At 40.2% G+C, this 17,297-nt stretch overlaps 1 protein-coding gene across 5 annotated transcripts in view; it reads left to right on the forward strand.

Moving 5' to 3' along the window:
- The window catches only part of STARD13 (StAR related lipid transfer domain containing 13), a 147,246-nt gene that overhangs the window by 76,367 nt on the left and 53,582 nt on the right, over window positions 1-17,297 (forward strand). The window contains exon 1 of one of the 5 annotated variants that reach the window (XM_075490776.1): window positions 3,327-3,488. The exons of the other annotated variants lie outside the window; for them this stretch is intronic. Within the exon in view, the coding sequence (XP_075346891.1) occupies window positions 3,479-3,488 (10 nt within the window). The 5' untranslated portion in view covers window positions 3,327-3,478. Of the gene's footprint in view, window positions 1-3,326; window positions 3,489-17,297 lie in introns of those variants that run through there. 5 annotated transcript variants of the gene reach the window in all.

Below are 17,297 nucleotides of genomic sequence, written 5' to 3' on the forward strand. Positions count from 1 at the left end.
AGTTAACTTCAAGTTTTAACTAAACTGAAAATTAGGAAGCTGACCCAGATCTCAGTGGGATATCTCCACTGGAGTTTTTCAATGAATGTAGGTGCTGAACAGGCTAAACCAGTGCATTTTAAAAAATTGTTTGAAAGTCGTCTTTCAGAAAATAGAGTCTTGAATGCCTGGTACTGATAATGAGCATGCTGGCAGACCTTTAAGGCTGCAGTCAAACACCCTCATGCTTCATATTATTTATTTATATTACATTTACATTGCCCACCCGAGCTTCCAGAGTGAATTCAATAGGCAACTATAGTTCTGCCTTAATTCCTCAGCCCTGGTTGCTATGGCATCCAAGTTAGGAAAATATCTGCCAGCTCCAGGTGGCTGAGCATGCAGATGGGTGAAACGTGAGCAGTAATTTAGGGAGCCATGAGGCGGTATCCTATGACCAGCGGGTATTGTCCATGGTTTTTGCAAAAAGGGGCAAGGAGTTGTGAACATTGCTGGGAAACCTGGGCTTTATTTAGCTACAGCGAAAGAAGCAGCCTGTACCAGCAACCTACATTTGTACTGAGAGGCTCTGGTAGTGAGCTATGAAATAATTTAATGAACTGTTCAAATTAAATACAAAATTAGAGATTAGAAGGGGCTGGCTGGTATCACATATAGTCATGCTCAGTAGCATCCCGCTCTGCGATTCGTTCCACTCAGCTCACTGGGATTATAATAGTTGTTGAATAAGGCGGCAGAACTGAACCTTCAGGTTAAAGACACATATAATGAGAATTGTAAGTACTGTGCAAAAAAGTCCTTTCTTATTTACAGTCTGGGTACTCAGAATTTGTCCCTTGAGATCTGCATAATATAATATAAATAGGATCTACAGATTCAAACTTTTTGGTCTTAACTATGTTCAGGATCAATATTCAAATGCTCTGGTAGAGTTTCTTCCCCCATCCAGTTGTCACTGTTTTAAGTCACTTTAATAGCGAGAATTAATTTTCATTGAAAGCAATTTTTTCCCAACACTTCTTTGTTTCCAGTAAGAAAAGAACAAGAACAAAGACTACCAAACAAAATACAACTTGTCTAAAATCTCATAAAAGCTCTTACACAAGAATCTATCAAGCCTGGGAAAATATGTGTTCTTTTGTAAAAACATATTTTTCCTTGAAGTCACTGCTAGATTGCAAAAGTTCACATAACATATTGGTATGTGTGTGTGTTTATGTAAGACGGACCTCTGTAATTCACTTTCTGATGTCAGTGTTGCCTTGGCAACTGTATTTTATTGATTAGTAGAATATATGTAATTTGTTTCAGAGCTGCATCATCTTACAAGTTCATTTTTCTTTGTGAGAAGTGGTTTCATTTTCTTATTTTCTGAGTAAAATTATTTTTCTGATATGAGAAATAACATTCCTTTGATCCTTTTGGAGGTGTTTCTGTGGCTGTACACAAACACAACAAAGTTTGACAAATGCATGCTGATAAAGCCATTAAATACTTTATCTACTGATACATGCATTTCTTATTGAAGTTCTTTTGCTGTATCTGTTAACCTAGTATCTTATCTGTAGCTTCACTGGTAACCAACTGGAGACTCTGTCCATGCAGTTCCAGTTATTAGATACTGCATGGCGGTTTTCCTCCAGAGATTTCAAATTCCAAGTGGTAATACTTCGCAGGATCTCTTTGAACTATGTATTATTATAGAATTTATTTTACACTTAGATAAGCTGAGATATGGAAAACTTAGCCTCAAATAAGAGTAAATCTGAAATAGTACTGAGAGTAGCTCCTGAAACTCAAGAATCTTTTACTCTTGTTCTACCCACTGTGGGTTTGTCAGGTCTAAGGGTTAGTTCCTGACTTCGGACAGTAGTGGTTAACAAACCAATTGTCCCATCGCCAGTCCTGTTCCTGTGAGTGCTGGTCACATTTATGAGAAGTCGTGGTCCTGACCTGAAGACCTTTCATTTTCACACAAACCAAGCAGGGGAGAGGATGGAAAGGGTAGGCAGGATACCATGTCTCGGTTCAAATGGTGCCATTGCCTGATTACGTGCACAGCTGGAGAGATCCGCGTAGTTAGATTTACCAAATATCCTCCTGCTTTTGGATTTGTCCTTTCCCCCATGTTTATTTGTTTCATGGTTTATGAGTATCACAGGAGCCAAAAGCAGGCAGGATGTGAAGCTTCCTGGATCAAAGCAGGCAGGGGAGCAACAAGAAAAAAATAGGGAGGCCAAGGAGAAGGAGGAGGAGTACAAATAATGGATGGGAAAATAATGGAAGTTCAGCCAGATGTTGATATAAAAGCTGTCTTTTTTATGTAGAACTGAAAGCATAGCCATCCCTACAGTCCTAATATTAACAATTTACAAATTATAGCAGTGATTGTATTTATATGTCATACAGAGTGTAAATGATGGGAATGGGTTGTCAACACACACAGGAAAACAAGTCTGAAAATCTCTAGCACTTTCTTTAAATATAATAGTTCCTGACAATTAAATATCCCATTGGTTGTTATCTAAATATTTATCTTCAGTGAACTTACAAGAAGTCCACAGTCAGAGAAAACCCACGCTCTTCTGTTCTCTGTCTTAAAGATTAAATTATGTTCTACCTTTGAAAAATCACTTGGTTTCTGGTTTTATCCTGTTTTATTTCTGTGAATAACTTTGAAAAAAAAAAAGTGTGCCATTGATGGCAAGCAGGGACAAAGGTACTGTTACTAGGTTGTGGTTTTGAAGGCTGTTAACCATGCTAAGTCAGAGACCATAATGTGAAATCATGTTTTTAATCTCTTGGATTAAAACATTCAACAACAGGCCTTCCTAGCAACAAAGCTCCACCTAACACAGAGCTTCATTTTCTTGCAAGGATCCTGCAGTTTTACATGGATTTTCTGGGCCAGTCTTTGGCAGCAACAACACTAATTTATTCCAGATGAAAGGCAGGCCCACTATAATTAGCAATACCATGGTATTTGTCTGAGAAATCAAGAAACACTGGCATTTGCTAGAGAGGCCATGTGTCTTCTGGAGAACCAGTCCATTTAATTCAAGCTTTTTGGTACCTGGAGTTAAGCAGATGGTCCAGTCCATTTGTCATAGCTGCTTAAATTCCTTGTATAGTCTAAGGAGAGCAGCAGTTGCATACTGAAGACCTGCGGAGGGAGATCCGTTCCCTCTCTCCATCCATCCACCCACCCAAGGATGATTCAGTCTGCCTCATTCAAGTAAATACCTCTTCCATTGGGAATATAGAAGAACAATACGAAATAAATGCTGGCACCTCCATGCACTTGGGATCCATTTACTCATTTGAAGATGTCTGTGACTGATCTTCCTCTTGCATAATAACCCAAGAATTAGAGCACTCACCCCAGAGAGAGGAGGTGCTGGGCTCTACTCGGTCTGGGTGGGTTGAGCTCACATCTTCTACATTTAACTCAGAGGAGCTAAATTCCTCCCTTCGTAGGATGACCATCCGTAAGTCTCCATGCTTTTGTTTCTTATCCTTTCCTTTTCTGCCTGTCTGTGAGGACTGTAAACTCTGTAAGGCACCAGCTCGTTTGTCATTGAACGTTTGAGCAGCACTGACTGTTATAAGGTTCTGATTTTGGCTGAGGTTTGTAATGAAATATAAATAATAGTAACACTTGTGCAAATTTCTCCCTTTGCACCACGAAAAATGCTGAGTAAAAGCTTTGTTCTGGTAGATGCCTTACATGTTTTTGGCTGGTATTGGTAGAAAGGGGGCTTTGTACAGCCTTTGGTTGTGACATGGTTTGTGGAACAGAGGATGAGTCTCCAGTGATGTCGGACTTGATGCATATTTAGGGGATGGCTGGCTGCTTGTTGGTTTTCTATGGGCATGATTATTTCCTCATTTTTGGTTGTCTCTTCTAGGGACATTTGTGCCAGAGCTTAGTAGATCTGTAGCACTGGGAAATACAGTGCTCCAGGGTCCTTTCTTGCAAATGACTCTTTTAGGAGCTTTTTTGTGGACGTAGGCAAGTACATAGCTCAGGGCAGAGGTGGGCTGCAGAGCTCCTACTCAGTGCCACAGCCCCTCAGCATCTTCTTCTCTTGGAGTTTCTGAAGAAGGAAGCAGTGGGAGGGATGGGGCTGTGAGGACAATGTGAGGGCATTATGCTGTGAGGACATTATGCAGTCACTCCTGCAACACTGGCGAAGAATGCAGCAGTGATATGTTCCTTGTATGAGTCATTCTGGAGCTGCCAAAAGTTGGAGCAGCCCGTTGGCCAGTGATGAGTAGTGGTTGACCTTTATTCCCATCTTAGAGAATATTGTAAAATTGAGCTAAATGAATTGCTTTCTGAGCACTGGCATAGTTTGAGCAGCCCATTTTCCTACGGATTTGGATTCCTTCCCCCCAGCTCGCTGAAGCCAAGTCCTTACTTCCCCTCTTCCATGCCACTCCCCAGATCTCTCTCCCATCCCTTAGATATTTGTCAGGAAAGTGGTACACTGATGCAGAGTACTGTGTACTCTTTAGCCAACTGTCTGCTGCTTCTCAGCATGGATAGTGGGTCATCCCACAAATGCCTTTCCCTTACGGGAATACTAATTTGTATGCTTTTCTCTACCCAACGCCAGCTTTTCTAAAATATACTGTCTTTGAGACCTGGCTCCCCCTGTCAGCTTTGACTGAAAGTGGCCAATAGATTCTGAAATTATATTGGGGTGCAGGGGGGTGTCCCAGAGAGACAGGTGGTATGAATATTATTTCTTTAGGAAGCAATAGTACAAATATACTGTAATGCAAGCAGAAGTTAAAAGCATTATGAGGAAATTAGTAGGTGAAGCTCCATGAGTTGTGTTGTGGAGACAGACATAAAAGGAACACATATTTAGGTTTGCCATAAAATCTTTTAAATTATTATAGTGAAAAAATGTTGAGCAACTCATCATAAGAAAAATATGGGACTCACCCTACCAGCTCATCCCTAATGTATTCCAGCCCAGCAGATGGATAGCCAGTGATGAAGTTGGTCTGAGCTTATCAAGCATAGTAAAGAACTATACAGCTTATAGATGGCTAAAGTTATATCAGTACATTGCACCTATAAAGTGACAGTTATTTTGGTCATCTCCTACTTTGCTACCTTTAAAAGTATTATTAACTATGTACCTTCTATTAAATAACATTTAAAAGAGAAATAAACTTGCATATAACATCTCAAACTGTATTAAAATATATGTACAGTCAAGGAGAGTTTTAGAAGTTCATGAATGCTGTGTTTAGCCTTCTACCTCCTTCTGTGCCTCCCCATCCACAGTTATAAAAATATCATGGCTCACACATATGGTTTATTCTTCAGAATATTAAAAAAAAAAATATTAACTATGAATGGGCAGGAGTTTTTTCCATTGATTTGGAGCTTGTCTTGAACTATCCAAGGGCAATTCAGCTACTAGCAGTTCAAGAAACACACCCAGAGATGCTACTGGCTACTCTTCAAAACTAATTTTCCTCTTGAAAATCAGATTGACACAAATTGTTCAGTAAAAGTCACAGAAACTGAATAAATTACAGTGCCAAAAATATTTAGCATGTGGAACCCACCAAAGTGTTTATAATTTAGAATTTATCCTTTGCTTTCAGGCCTCAGGCAGCTTCCTCCTAAAGCTGTTCAAGTATTTTTTTATCAATCTGAATCTGCATAATCATTTCTCTGTTTCTGTCTGTGGTGATCCACCATAATATACTTGGATAGACCTTCAGAGCATCCACTTGGCTTAGGATCTTCTCACGCTGTCACCACTTCTGCAAGTGGGAGTTAGGAGAGTAGTGGCCAGAGACTGGCTTCAGCCTGGCGAGGTGGGTCTCCCCAGTTCCCCCAGTACTCAGCGGGGAGAAGCTGTTCAGAGCAGGAACCTAACCTCACATTGCTTTAGTTTCCTAAAATGCGCCATCACTCTGAAGTTTTTAACCCCAATGTATGATGTGTCTAGTCTACAAAGACTGTTCTGAATTAGACTGTACTGGGGAGGGGAACTCTCTCTTAATCCATGTACAAAACAATTCTCAGTTGTCAGTTCATGCCAATTCATGTGCACCAGCTCCTGGACCGAGTAGGACTTGTGTACACATACACTTCAGGAGAGAAATCTCTGCTTGAAAACCTTGACCCAAAATGTTAATCTCAGGGAGAGCGTACTCTGCTATTTCCACAGCAGGACGTACAGTTTCTGCATGAGAACAGTAATAAAAATATACTCATATTTGCTATTTATCAAATGAGACTTCTAGTGTGTTTTCACACTGTTGGATATCACTGCAGAGTCCATCTGGGGTGATAGCAGGTCTCCTCAGGGAGAAAATGCAAAGCACCATCTTGGGCTGTCAGAGCAGTATCCTTATCTCAAGGGATGCCCTCAGGGAGCAGAGCACTCCTGGAAAAACATCTAACCTGAAGGCCCTGAGCATTAATCTGAAAGCCCTTCAGTGCTCATCTCCTAGACTGGCAGAAAAATAATCCTGAATAAAGGAGCACCGTATTAAAAAAGCAATGCTATTGTTATTCCTTCAGAAACTTGACAGAAGTTAAACTTTGCTTTTGAAAATGTAACTTCTCTGGGTGTGGGTAGGGATGTGAGGGGTTTCCAAGCGGCAGAGTGTTCATCCAGAAAGAAATATGGGTGAGTGGGGAATTTAACAGGTAAAGCACCAAGTATGTTTTCACCTGCAGTCACAAAACACTTTAGGGAGAGAGTTTCCCATAACCTAAGGACAGAAGGAGATTTTTAAATGGGATGGCATGAACCAGTACCTACCTTGAATCAAAATATCTTCAGATTAGGGGCATATTCAATATGAGCCCAAATTTGAATATTTCTGATGTGTCTTCCCCTTAGCCCTCTTGTCTTTATAGTGGGCCAGTCGATAATTCTTTCAGGACATCTTTTATGTTTGATTGCAGGTATACATTTTCCTATTTGAATCAACATATCATCTTTAGGAAATTATTAAAGAGGGGAAGAGACTTGGTAGTCTCAACGTAGCACGTGCTCATTGCAGATGAATTATTTACTCTCTCTACTTACGCATTTTAGTGCAAATGTCCAAAGTGGACCAAGGAAGAGATGACTGTAAGCTTACTGTAGTGAGCTCCTGGAAGCTTTTGTAGTGTAGATGGTCAAATTCACATACCTGAGAAAACAGTGGCAGAGACGGGAGGCAGCAATGATATTAGAAAAATAATTCTTGAAAGTAAGATTTGGCAGTCTGGAGACTACTTTTTAGAAAAAGATTCTGACTATGGTTAGGAGTTACAATTTTTAGGAGAAACATAAGGTCAGAAACTAAAATTGTTTCTAAATATACCCAGTTGTGCTTTTTATTGAAGGAAATTGTCCCTAGCAAGAAGTCCCTGCAAGTACTGTGAAAGCATGCACCTCTGATGTACGCAACAACAAACTACATATATCACAGCTTGGAGTCAAGGTAGATGCCCAGTACTGTGTGCTTTTAATTCCTGGTGGCTATGACAGGTATTTCCAGCAGAAAATTATTTTTGGAGGGGCTGGCAGAAGGGATCTAAATATCTTACAAATTTTGTATAGTGATGGATGAAATAAATATGAAATAAATTCCTAGGTAATTCCAAGGTAAAAACCCACAGTAAAGCTATGTATTATATTTCAGTTAAGGATAATCTTCCATCTTAACATTCCTGGGGACTCATTTGTGATGCTGTTCTTTCTCATTTTTTCATCTCCTGAAAGCCTTAGGGATATGCTACCATTGTGGTAAGAATGAGCTGGTGTTACTGGTCTCACGATTGACTGCCGTACTTTGAGCAGCTCCGTTAGCGCACAGCTCTTAAAGGCTGCTTTGGAAGGGTCTTTACACTACTACAGATGCTAATGCCCTGATGTCTTCCAAAATGATGGAGGAGAATGTTTTGCCCTTTTCATTTCAAGGCATCATAAAATCTGGGAGACTTTTGAGGCCAGTCGCCAGATGTGATTAAAAATTAATGGCGCAGAGCAATCTGATCCCCCTGACAGACACTTGAATAACAGCTTTTCCTAAGACTACCTTTTTAAATGGTTCTTTTTGCATCTGTATTTCTCTCCTTTCTGACCACAATGACAACTTCCTTATCATAAAAAATGGAATACAACAGTCGAGGACATTTGGGGATTTTTTCATGCAATTCCCTGCAAAATCTAGTTGGATTCTGTTCATTGCACATAGGGTGAGCTACTAAGACAGACTATAAACTGAAGCATAGAACTGAGTCAACAGGTATTAAGCTGGGAAGCAGATATGCCTCAGTTTAGTGCTACAGGAGTTGCCTTCAGTAACACACACTCAATGGGTGCAAATTGAAATATAACAAACTTTTTTTGGGATAGGCCTACTGCATTGCTTCAAAACCTGTCTGCATTGGAAGAGAGAGTAAATTTCATCTTTTCAGCATGCTATTACCTCAGCCTCAAAATATTTTAAAGGAAAGGAAATAGATAAAAGCAGGCGGTGAGGAGGTGTGCGATCTCTGCATTGATGCTTTAGGAGGTCATTGGGGAGTGTTACTGCTCAGGCTCTGAGACTGAGGAAAAACAACAATATGACAGCAAATTAATACTAATTAATGCCTCTTTACTACTTTACATGTGCTGAGCATTGCAGAGACACCAGCTAAATGTAGACACTTGGTTATACATAGAGAGATTTGGTTCTTCAAATCCTGTCAATCTTTTTGAACAGTTATATATAAGTAAGTATATATTTGACTGAGCATTTTTCTTCGCAGAAGCAGAGAAAAATAGTCATCGTTATCTGTGAACTGTTCATAAGGCTTTGTATACAAAAGTTTTTAGGGCTAAATTCTGGTATATTCACTCATCCTAATACTCTTCAGGTTATTTAGTAGTAGTGAGAGCATCTGGTGTTTAGCAAAAATGTTCACTGTGAAATACTGTTTTGGAGAGGTATTTATCACTAAGATTATAATTTGGGGATTTTCTTTATTTGAAAGAACATATTCCTGGCCGGTCAGACACATTTCTTGTTCATTGTGCCCTGTACGGGATAACCACGGGCTGTTTAGAAGAGCAGTATTTGCCTGACACAAATATCGTTCTCTTAAGAGTAGACTTTCATGATAATCCATCACATTATCATGACATGAGTTACTCATAGTCACTGCAGTTACGTAGTTCCTTCCAACAGGATACTGTTAAATAAACAATGTTATTTGAGGAATTGGCGATTTTCTCTTCCATGTTTCACCCAAAGTGTATTCTTAGCTTTTCACTCACTGGTATTTTTGCTGTCCTGGAATCCTCTCTGCTGCCTTCTGAAACTCACAGTTGTGCAGACCTCTCATCCCAACAAATCTGTGATAGTTTGGAGACACCTGCTTTTTAGTATTCATCAGAAGTGAGGGTTAACTAATCTGGGCACTGCAGCCGAGGTTATCATCCAGCACCCCTTACAAACCGTGGAAAGCTGCATTGTATGAAATGCCACCATTTCTGTACGCAGGGATGTAAATGATGCTGGGATGCCAGCACAGCAGGAATTTAAGATACTGTTTGCAGGAAAAGATGAGAAGTTTACTGAGTTTCTGCTGAATAGCTACAGGTGTGGCAATCCAGGGGCAGTTAAATGCAAGGGCTGGAAAAGCAAGCAGCGCATTCCAGCCGCAGTGGCTGAACACTGCTCGAGTTAACATCTCCATCTGAGAACAGAGCTGGAACTGTATCATCAAAACATCTACTTCGGCATAGAGTAGTAAATTTGCCACCTAGCTGGTCTGAGAGCAAAGCAACCTGTTTGGTCAGGTGTATCTCAGAGTATATATTTTTCGGAGTTGTCCTGAATCCAGGATTCCTCTAAGGAAGAGTAAATATTAGTCCTGCAAGTTTCGGCAGAGAGTGGATTAGATGAGCTTTCACTCTCCACTTGGTCTTATTTTCTATGGTTAATTTCAACTTCTTAGACGAAGTCTTTTTAAGACAAAAATGAGCATGGTCATTCTTGAGAGGAGAAAAAGCCAAGTCTTTTTTTTTTTCTTCTTTTTTTAACTGGTGATTTTACAGGATGTGGCTACAGTTATTATCAATCCAAAGTACATGAGTCAGATGGTGGTATTATCAATTTATTCCTTACTCTATGCTTGCGTAAGATCCACTGAAGGAAATGTGACTGCCTTCATAGACAGTAAAGTTCAACATTTTCCTAAACCCAGTGACCAGAGAAAATGGAGGAATGAAATTTGACAGAGCTTCACTGAAGTATCCTGAGCATTATTGGGATAGGTATGGAAACCAAGACAATAAAAAAACCGTTGGAGACTCAGAAAGAAGAGCTATACTTATGAAAATAAAAGAAAGAGAAAAGGAGTCCAGCAGTAAGGAATTGTCTGTTTTGTTGAAAATACAGGAGAGATCAAGGACGTGTGGTTTTTTTTCAAATCTATTTCTTACGTAAATAGTACGATGCGTGCCTTATGGCACAATCCAGCAAAGCAAGCAAGGAAATAAATATTAGACATGCTTAGGTGCAGTGATTTTGATGACACAAATCTGTTGAAAATCCTGATCAGGAAAGCAATCTTATTCAAGATAGCACTAAACTTCACAGTTGGATCCCTTGAAGCAGAAGTTTAAATTAATCTTTTCTTCAGAAGAAGATGACTTGAAATGTATCTCTTGATTGCAATCTAGGTTACAGGAACAAACTGCTATAAAAATATAGCATTAGTGGAATTTTCCAAGTCCAAAAATAATTTAGTGTCCAAATACTTATTTTGTCTGATTTATGGCTTCACATCCATGTCTAAGCCAGTACTGCCAAATAAAATTTTCTGTACTGTGACATGTATGCAGTTCTTCTTCAGGTATTTGGAATGATGTCTAACATAAATTAGTGAAAGCTTCATTCTAGAAATATTCAGCTATATTTATATTTTAAAAGCATAACTTCATTTATTACATTTTAAGAGTGTAATTTCATTTTTTACAGTATCAGTGCGTAAACATATATATTATATGCTTCACGAAATCAAGGACCCAAATACATGCAAAAACTATGTGGTCACGTTACACAAAGGTGTTCTTTTCCTTCACATAGTTGTTGAAGTACTTTACTCCAATAATTTAACAATTTCATTGAACGAATATCTGTCAGGAAACCAATCAGACTAAAGAATAACGGTGAAATTGCCCTCTGGTTCTCCATAGATGGGTGTGTTCCTGACACCTATGTAGAGACATGTAATTGAAATAACATTTGCATAAATTCCATTTTGTAAGGATTCACTGGCTGATGCCTGTAAATGTTAGGGCACTTAATCAAACAGTAAATGGCAATGCATGTCTAAGCATTGATCATTTAATGCAGACATTGTCAGAAGAATTAAATAGATCATGATGTCCTTTTGTTCTTTCTTTTTACTGAGTATAATATACTGTTGCTTTCTAAATCTCTTCAGGATCTTTGATAAAGAAAGATTTCTTCTCTTAATTTGGACAGCTGCATAATTGGGGTGCTAAATCATCCTCAGGGATGTAATGAAAATGATCCTACTATGTAACAATTTTCTGTTTTCCCTGCTTACTTTATAGCAGAAGGAACAGATTTAGGTGATTGCAGTCTGTTGCATTGCCTTAAAAATGAAGCACTGATCATTATAAAATAATAGTTTTGAAACCGAGGATCTCCAGGTCCCTTGTAAATAGGTATAATTCAAAGTTCAAAATATCTGTTGTGGTAGGTATGGTTATAGCCCTTTTAATGTAGGAAAAGCTGATGCACGAAGGTAATTCAACAGAATGACAGGATTTTATTTGCCCAATTCATAAACCAGCAGCAGAATCTGGAAAAAAAAATCACTAAGTCTGACATCCAATCCTGACTGTTAGCTACCTAAAATGCACAAAACAAATAACTGCCTCACTCTAGACCATATTTATAAAAAGTCGTGGGATCGGTGCACCAGCGTTTTCCATACTTGCTGGGAAGGTAATAGCAGTGACTGTGAAGCTGAGGCTTCATTCATGAGACGCCCAGTGCAGAGAAGGGGTCCAAGAGGAAAGCCCCACACTGGGATCTCACCACGTACTGCCCTTCCCTGCCTGCTGGTCAGGCTCTTGGTGTCAGCCCCGCAGTCCCCAGTGGATATATTTGTTCTGGTTCCAGGTATTTCTGCTTGAACTCAGTGAGGTGGAGAGAGACCTTTATCCAAGAAAACTCTCAGAAAAGGGTAACGATCCTAACACCGGTACAGTTTCACCCTTCAGTCAAATGCTATGGTCACCAGTATGTACATCAATTGAATCAGATTTCCTACTTTTATTCTAAAAAGAGGCAATAGCCGGGCAGGACTCCGACCTAAAAACATATGCTAAGATATCTCTACTCAGCAGGAGGGACTTCAGCTAATGTTATTGCTTGGAGTTACACTGAGCTGCTAATTTAACTGCTCAATGCGTGATAAAGTTCCTGTATTGACACTCTGCAAAAGAGCGATTTAGCTTAGAAATGGGGCAGAGAGTGACATGGAAGTTCAGGCAAGCCGGGTGGCTCCTGGACACTGCAGCACCCTCCTGGCAATGACCTGCCTGTGCCTACTGAGAGCATTTCTCCTGCAAACAGACTACATGCTAATTTCTCGATACGCCCTCAGTTTCCACTGTATAATAGCATTAATGACCTTGACAGAAAGCATTTCCTGGGGATTAATAACCATTTGAGATTTAATGACCTGAGGCTATGCCTCAGGCCATCAACTCCTCCAAGCTGCTCATTAAATCCTTAGGGTACACAGTCTGCTTCAATCACTCCTGCTTAAGTATTTGCTCAGTGTCACCTAATAACAATATTCTCCCTGAGGTATTTCCTCTTCGGAGGCCCTGGTGTTGGAAATGTTTTTGTCCTTAAGTCTTCTGAGAAAAGAACTCATCGTTAATATTTTAGGTGACTGTGTATTCCAAGTCAAAGCAGTTACTCAGGCTATCACTGAGTTTCTGCTGTGATGAACACAGTAAAAATGAGACAGTTAAATTAATAAATTGAGACAGTTAAATTAATAAATTGCACCTGGAAATATGAACTATTTGTTTTAGCTGCTTAAAATCAAGAGCCAGTAGCCTCTCCCCATCCTAACACTGGTGGTTCAGCCAAAGGTAATTTATTTGAGAGGTGATACAGGACAGGTTACCACTTCCTAGCAAACAGTGGCTTTATACTAGCTCTAGAGGATACCCCAAATTCAGATCTGTGCAGAAGGAACAATATAATAGAGCACACATCTGCCTGTTGGAGGAGAAATGCCATTGCTAGGCGAATTTCTTACCGATGAAGTAATAAGTCAAAGATGGTATATTGTCCTATGTTATGGTACATACTTGTGAAGGGTGAACTTGTTTTTCTGTCGAAGACTTTTCATTTAAGGGAACATTCTTCCCACATCCAGAAGGCATCAAGTACAATTGGATCTTAGTTAAATCTGCTGCTGTGGTGTTACATCGTGTTCCCTGTTTATTTGTGTAACAGTGCGGTGCAGCATGCCAAATAGGCATGGCGCAAACCAATTGCTATTAGAAGTTTCTTCCCAAAGTTTCTAAACTGAAAGAGAAGAAAAGCGCAGGGAAGAAGGCAATCAACAACAGTTGTAGGAAACGGATACAGTGAGCAAGGTGCAGAGTTATGTATCTACAAATCAGTTATATTGTCTTCACATCAATTATAAGAACCCTCTGGTGAGGCATTGCCAGCATCACATTCGCACATTAGTCTCCATTGTGCACTGAGCAACCAGTTAACTTGATATGTCTAAGGAGAGCTAGGAACAGTGCTCTTAGGGCACTGGGAAGTGGAGATGCTTACCTCCCCGAGAGGTCTGGGAAGACCTGCCCTCCACCTGACTTCAACTTAGAACTAGCTATGCTGGCCCTGTGCTTTGACCTAACATCTTTGTCCAGAGACAGCCCACATTTTTAGGGAAAGAAAAGCATTTTTGTGACAAATTCTAAAAATTAGAAGTACTTGGAGTTATTTATAAGCTTAAGATATTTAAAGAATACCAAGAATGTATAGTATCAACTGCAGGGGAAATCTCGATAAGTGCAGCTTAGTTCTGGTAGGTAAGATATACGTATATCCTATGGAAACCAGCAGGTGAACGGATGAATATGACTCAGATGGGGTGAACAACTCAAGTACTTACTTCCTTGCTTGTGTTTGAGATTAGTGGATCCTGAGGTCAAGTAACTCTAATTCAGTGACGTGCTTTGTGTGGGAAATCTGTGCTCTTTGTGGTAAACACTGAGCACCTATACGGGAATGTTCCTACATAAATCTCAAATCCCTTTGCAAACACGGATACAGATCATTTACACCATCACTGCAAATGGAGAAAATCAAGTGCAAATAGGTGAAATTATGGACCTTAAGTCACTCAGTACATTAACAGGAGATGCCTCAAAGAAAAATTTATTTCATCATATTCCATCATCATTCATATTCATTTCATGGAAATATGTCTAGCGTTATATGCCTGTTCCTTCCAAATTCTCTGTATGGTCCCTAGAGAAGAATGAGCATTTTCTGGGCACAAGCCACTTTACCTCTTTTAGACGTTAACTTTAAGATGAGATGAATATTTTCATGGATGTCCCTCTTTCTCTCCATAGCCTTCAGGAGCACGTGGGATGAATAGTTCCAATGCAGTTGCAGATAGGTGAGATGATTCCCACCCTTTATATCTAGAAATCCCCATGTGTATAAATAAATATTCTACATGGATAACAAAATGGCAGCTGTGTAGACAAGTCAACTAGATACTTAAACATATGGTTAATGCTAAGCTTCTGATGTGTCCTATTGAAGCCTGTTTTATAAAACCATCCCGAGACCCTTACCGTTGTGTGGAACAAGCGGGTCTGCTGCTGATCCAGCCTTAGCTCCAGTTCTCCTGGCTGCTGTTGGTTTGAGACTAGCATACAGCATCATTCCCACATAGATTTTAGGTGTAGGAATACACTTCTGGTTGGAATTTCCTTTCTAAAGTCTACTGAGAATTCAAATGAGAGCCAGATGAGTTTTTTCCCGTTCATTTAGAAGAAAAATGCAAAACATCATGAGAAACTTTAAAACTCCAGCACTCCCTGAAAGTCCTCACCACAATAACATTTTCCTGAAAAAGTTCTTTCCAGGGGGATTTGAGCTTGCAGGTGATAAACATTCAGTATGTTTTTCTACCCCTGATGAGGAAAGGCCAGATCAGTAAACAAGGAATGAAGGAAATGCTTTGAAATGCATTAAACATATAGCTTTGTAGACTCAGTTTTGAGGCTACTTTTAAAAATTGGCTTTGTCTTGGAGTTGCAGAAAGATTAATGAAAACCCCAGCTCTGTTCCCAAAATCAGCATCAGCCAATGGAGCATCACAGCTGTAATTTTCACCTTTTGGCAGTGTTGCCTTCCGTGCACATTCTCCAGTGCAGGTAAACCAACAGAGTCCAGGCTGGTTTGTTTGGGTTATTGTTTGTCTTTAAAGATGATGCTCTACCAGAAAATAAAGAACTATAATTTTCAGTACATGAGTGTGATTACTTAGTACTGAGTTTTCAGAGCATAATACAGCAGCCACAGGCTGCCATGGGTGCTGAATTTCTAACTACCGTTACGGTGTAAAAAAAATACTGCAAAATACAGCCCATCTCCTAAATCAAAATACCTTTATCATGTGTTCAGTTTTAACCAGGGGTTTGAGAGCAACATGTGGGCTCCTAAGATGGTTATTTAAGATCTTTAACTTCCATTTTGCTGAGATTTCATTGTCAGATTTAGGCTTCTCCTTTTGAAAACTGAGCCAGGCATTTTTACAGTGAAATCCGTAGGAGAGACCATCTTTTGTAGGCAACCGCCTGCTTTCTGCTTCTGTTTCTGTCTGGAGAACAACTTATCTCATCATACTTCTGGCATATCTGAGGCTAGACCCTGCCAAAATCTGAAAGTGAAATAAACCATCAAAAAAAGTCAGATTCTTAAAAGTGCAGACCAAGGTCAAGTCTAGAAAAAGGCTAGACTTGGAAAATAAAGTACTTTGCCTTTTTCTTCAAAGCGTACACAACCAATTTTCAATCTTTGTGTTTATCTGTATATCCCACTACTGTAGCACCGGACAGCCAAAAATGGCTCATGTCCTCAGCACATACATTCATTCTCCTGGTCCTGAGAGGACATAAAGCCAGAGAAGCCCCTGGATCCTGCTCTTCATGGAGCACATCTGGAGATGGGGAAGGGCCCCGAGCTGATCCCGGAGGCGGCACAGCCGCCAGCAGGAAGATTCCAGCTGGCACGGGTCCGGGTGGCCCTGTGCCCCTGGGGACAGCTCCCACCTCACGCTGGAGGTGACGTCCGAAGGAGGGAGGTGTCCTCACGCACTCCTTCTGGGCAAGGGAAGCTGCTGTTGTTTAGGGACTTATTTTCCCAAAGACCAAGCGGAAATTTTGCCCAACAAATTGAACCTCAGGCCCCAAGATTTTGAATAGCAGCCATCTCTCATCCCTTCTTTAAACAGGGTATTTTAATGCTCTGCAGAATTACAGTACAAGGCACGCTGCCTTCCATCTCCTTAATCCTCTGTAAATTTACTTCTAACAGCTACTGCCAAAATACAGTATGGCACTCGCACAGCACATGCTTCTTCAGTGGTGAGCACAAAGCAGCTTCTGTTCAGAGGGAATATGTTGCAAGCCCATGAGTGACACCCTGTGAGTACTGAAGATTATGAAACATATTCTGAAACTGAGCAAGCCATAAACACTTCATTTTTCAGAAATAGTCACATTACTTCTGTCATTCTGCTTGGCAAATGCACGTACGCAGACCTTGGTGCATCCACGTAGCACACGTTGAACAAGCACCAAGTGCTAAACCAGCGGTGTGCCAGCAGCGCTGCAGAGTTCAGAGGAAATATTTCAAGTATGCACTTCAACACTCTTCTCAGTTTTTATAAAAATCCATGATCTTTATGTGTTTATTTTTACTTCACTAGCCTCTCTCTTGGACTAAACTGACCTCAAACTATAGCATGGAGCTATCGTCATTGATCTCCTCGTGAATGCTCTCTAAATGATCAGGAATCAGATCATGGCTTAGGACAATTCGTAACTCCAAGTGGGAAATATTTGCTGGAAGGGCAAGTGTCTTGTGTCTGTCTATGGCCAGATGCTCCTGTGAAATCAATAAGTCTAGAGATCAGCTGAGGGCTGGACCAAATCCTTAACAGCACCAAAAAAGCGCTCCTGTTT

Source organism: Mycteria americana, chromosome 1 (genome assembly GCF_035582795.1).
Source record: "Mycteria americana isolate JAX WOST 10 ecotype Jacksonville Zoo and Gardens chromosome 1, USCA_MyAme_1.0, whole genome shotgun sequence".
In the NCBI taxonomy this organism is placed as follows: domain Eukaryota; kingdom Metazoa; phylum Chordata; class Aves; order Ciconiiformes; family Ciconiidae; genus Mycteria; species Mycteria americana.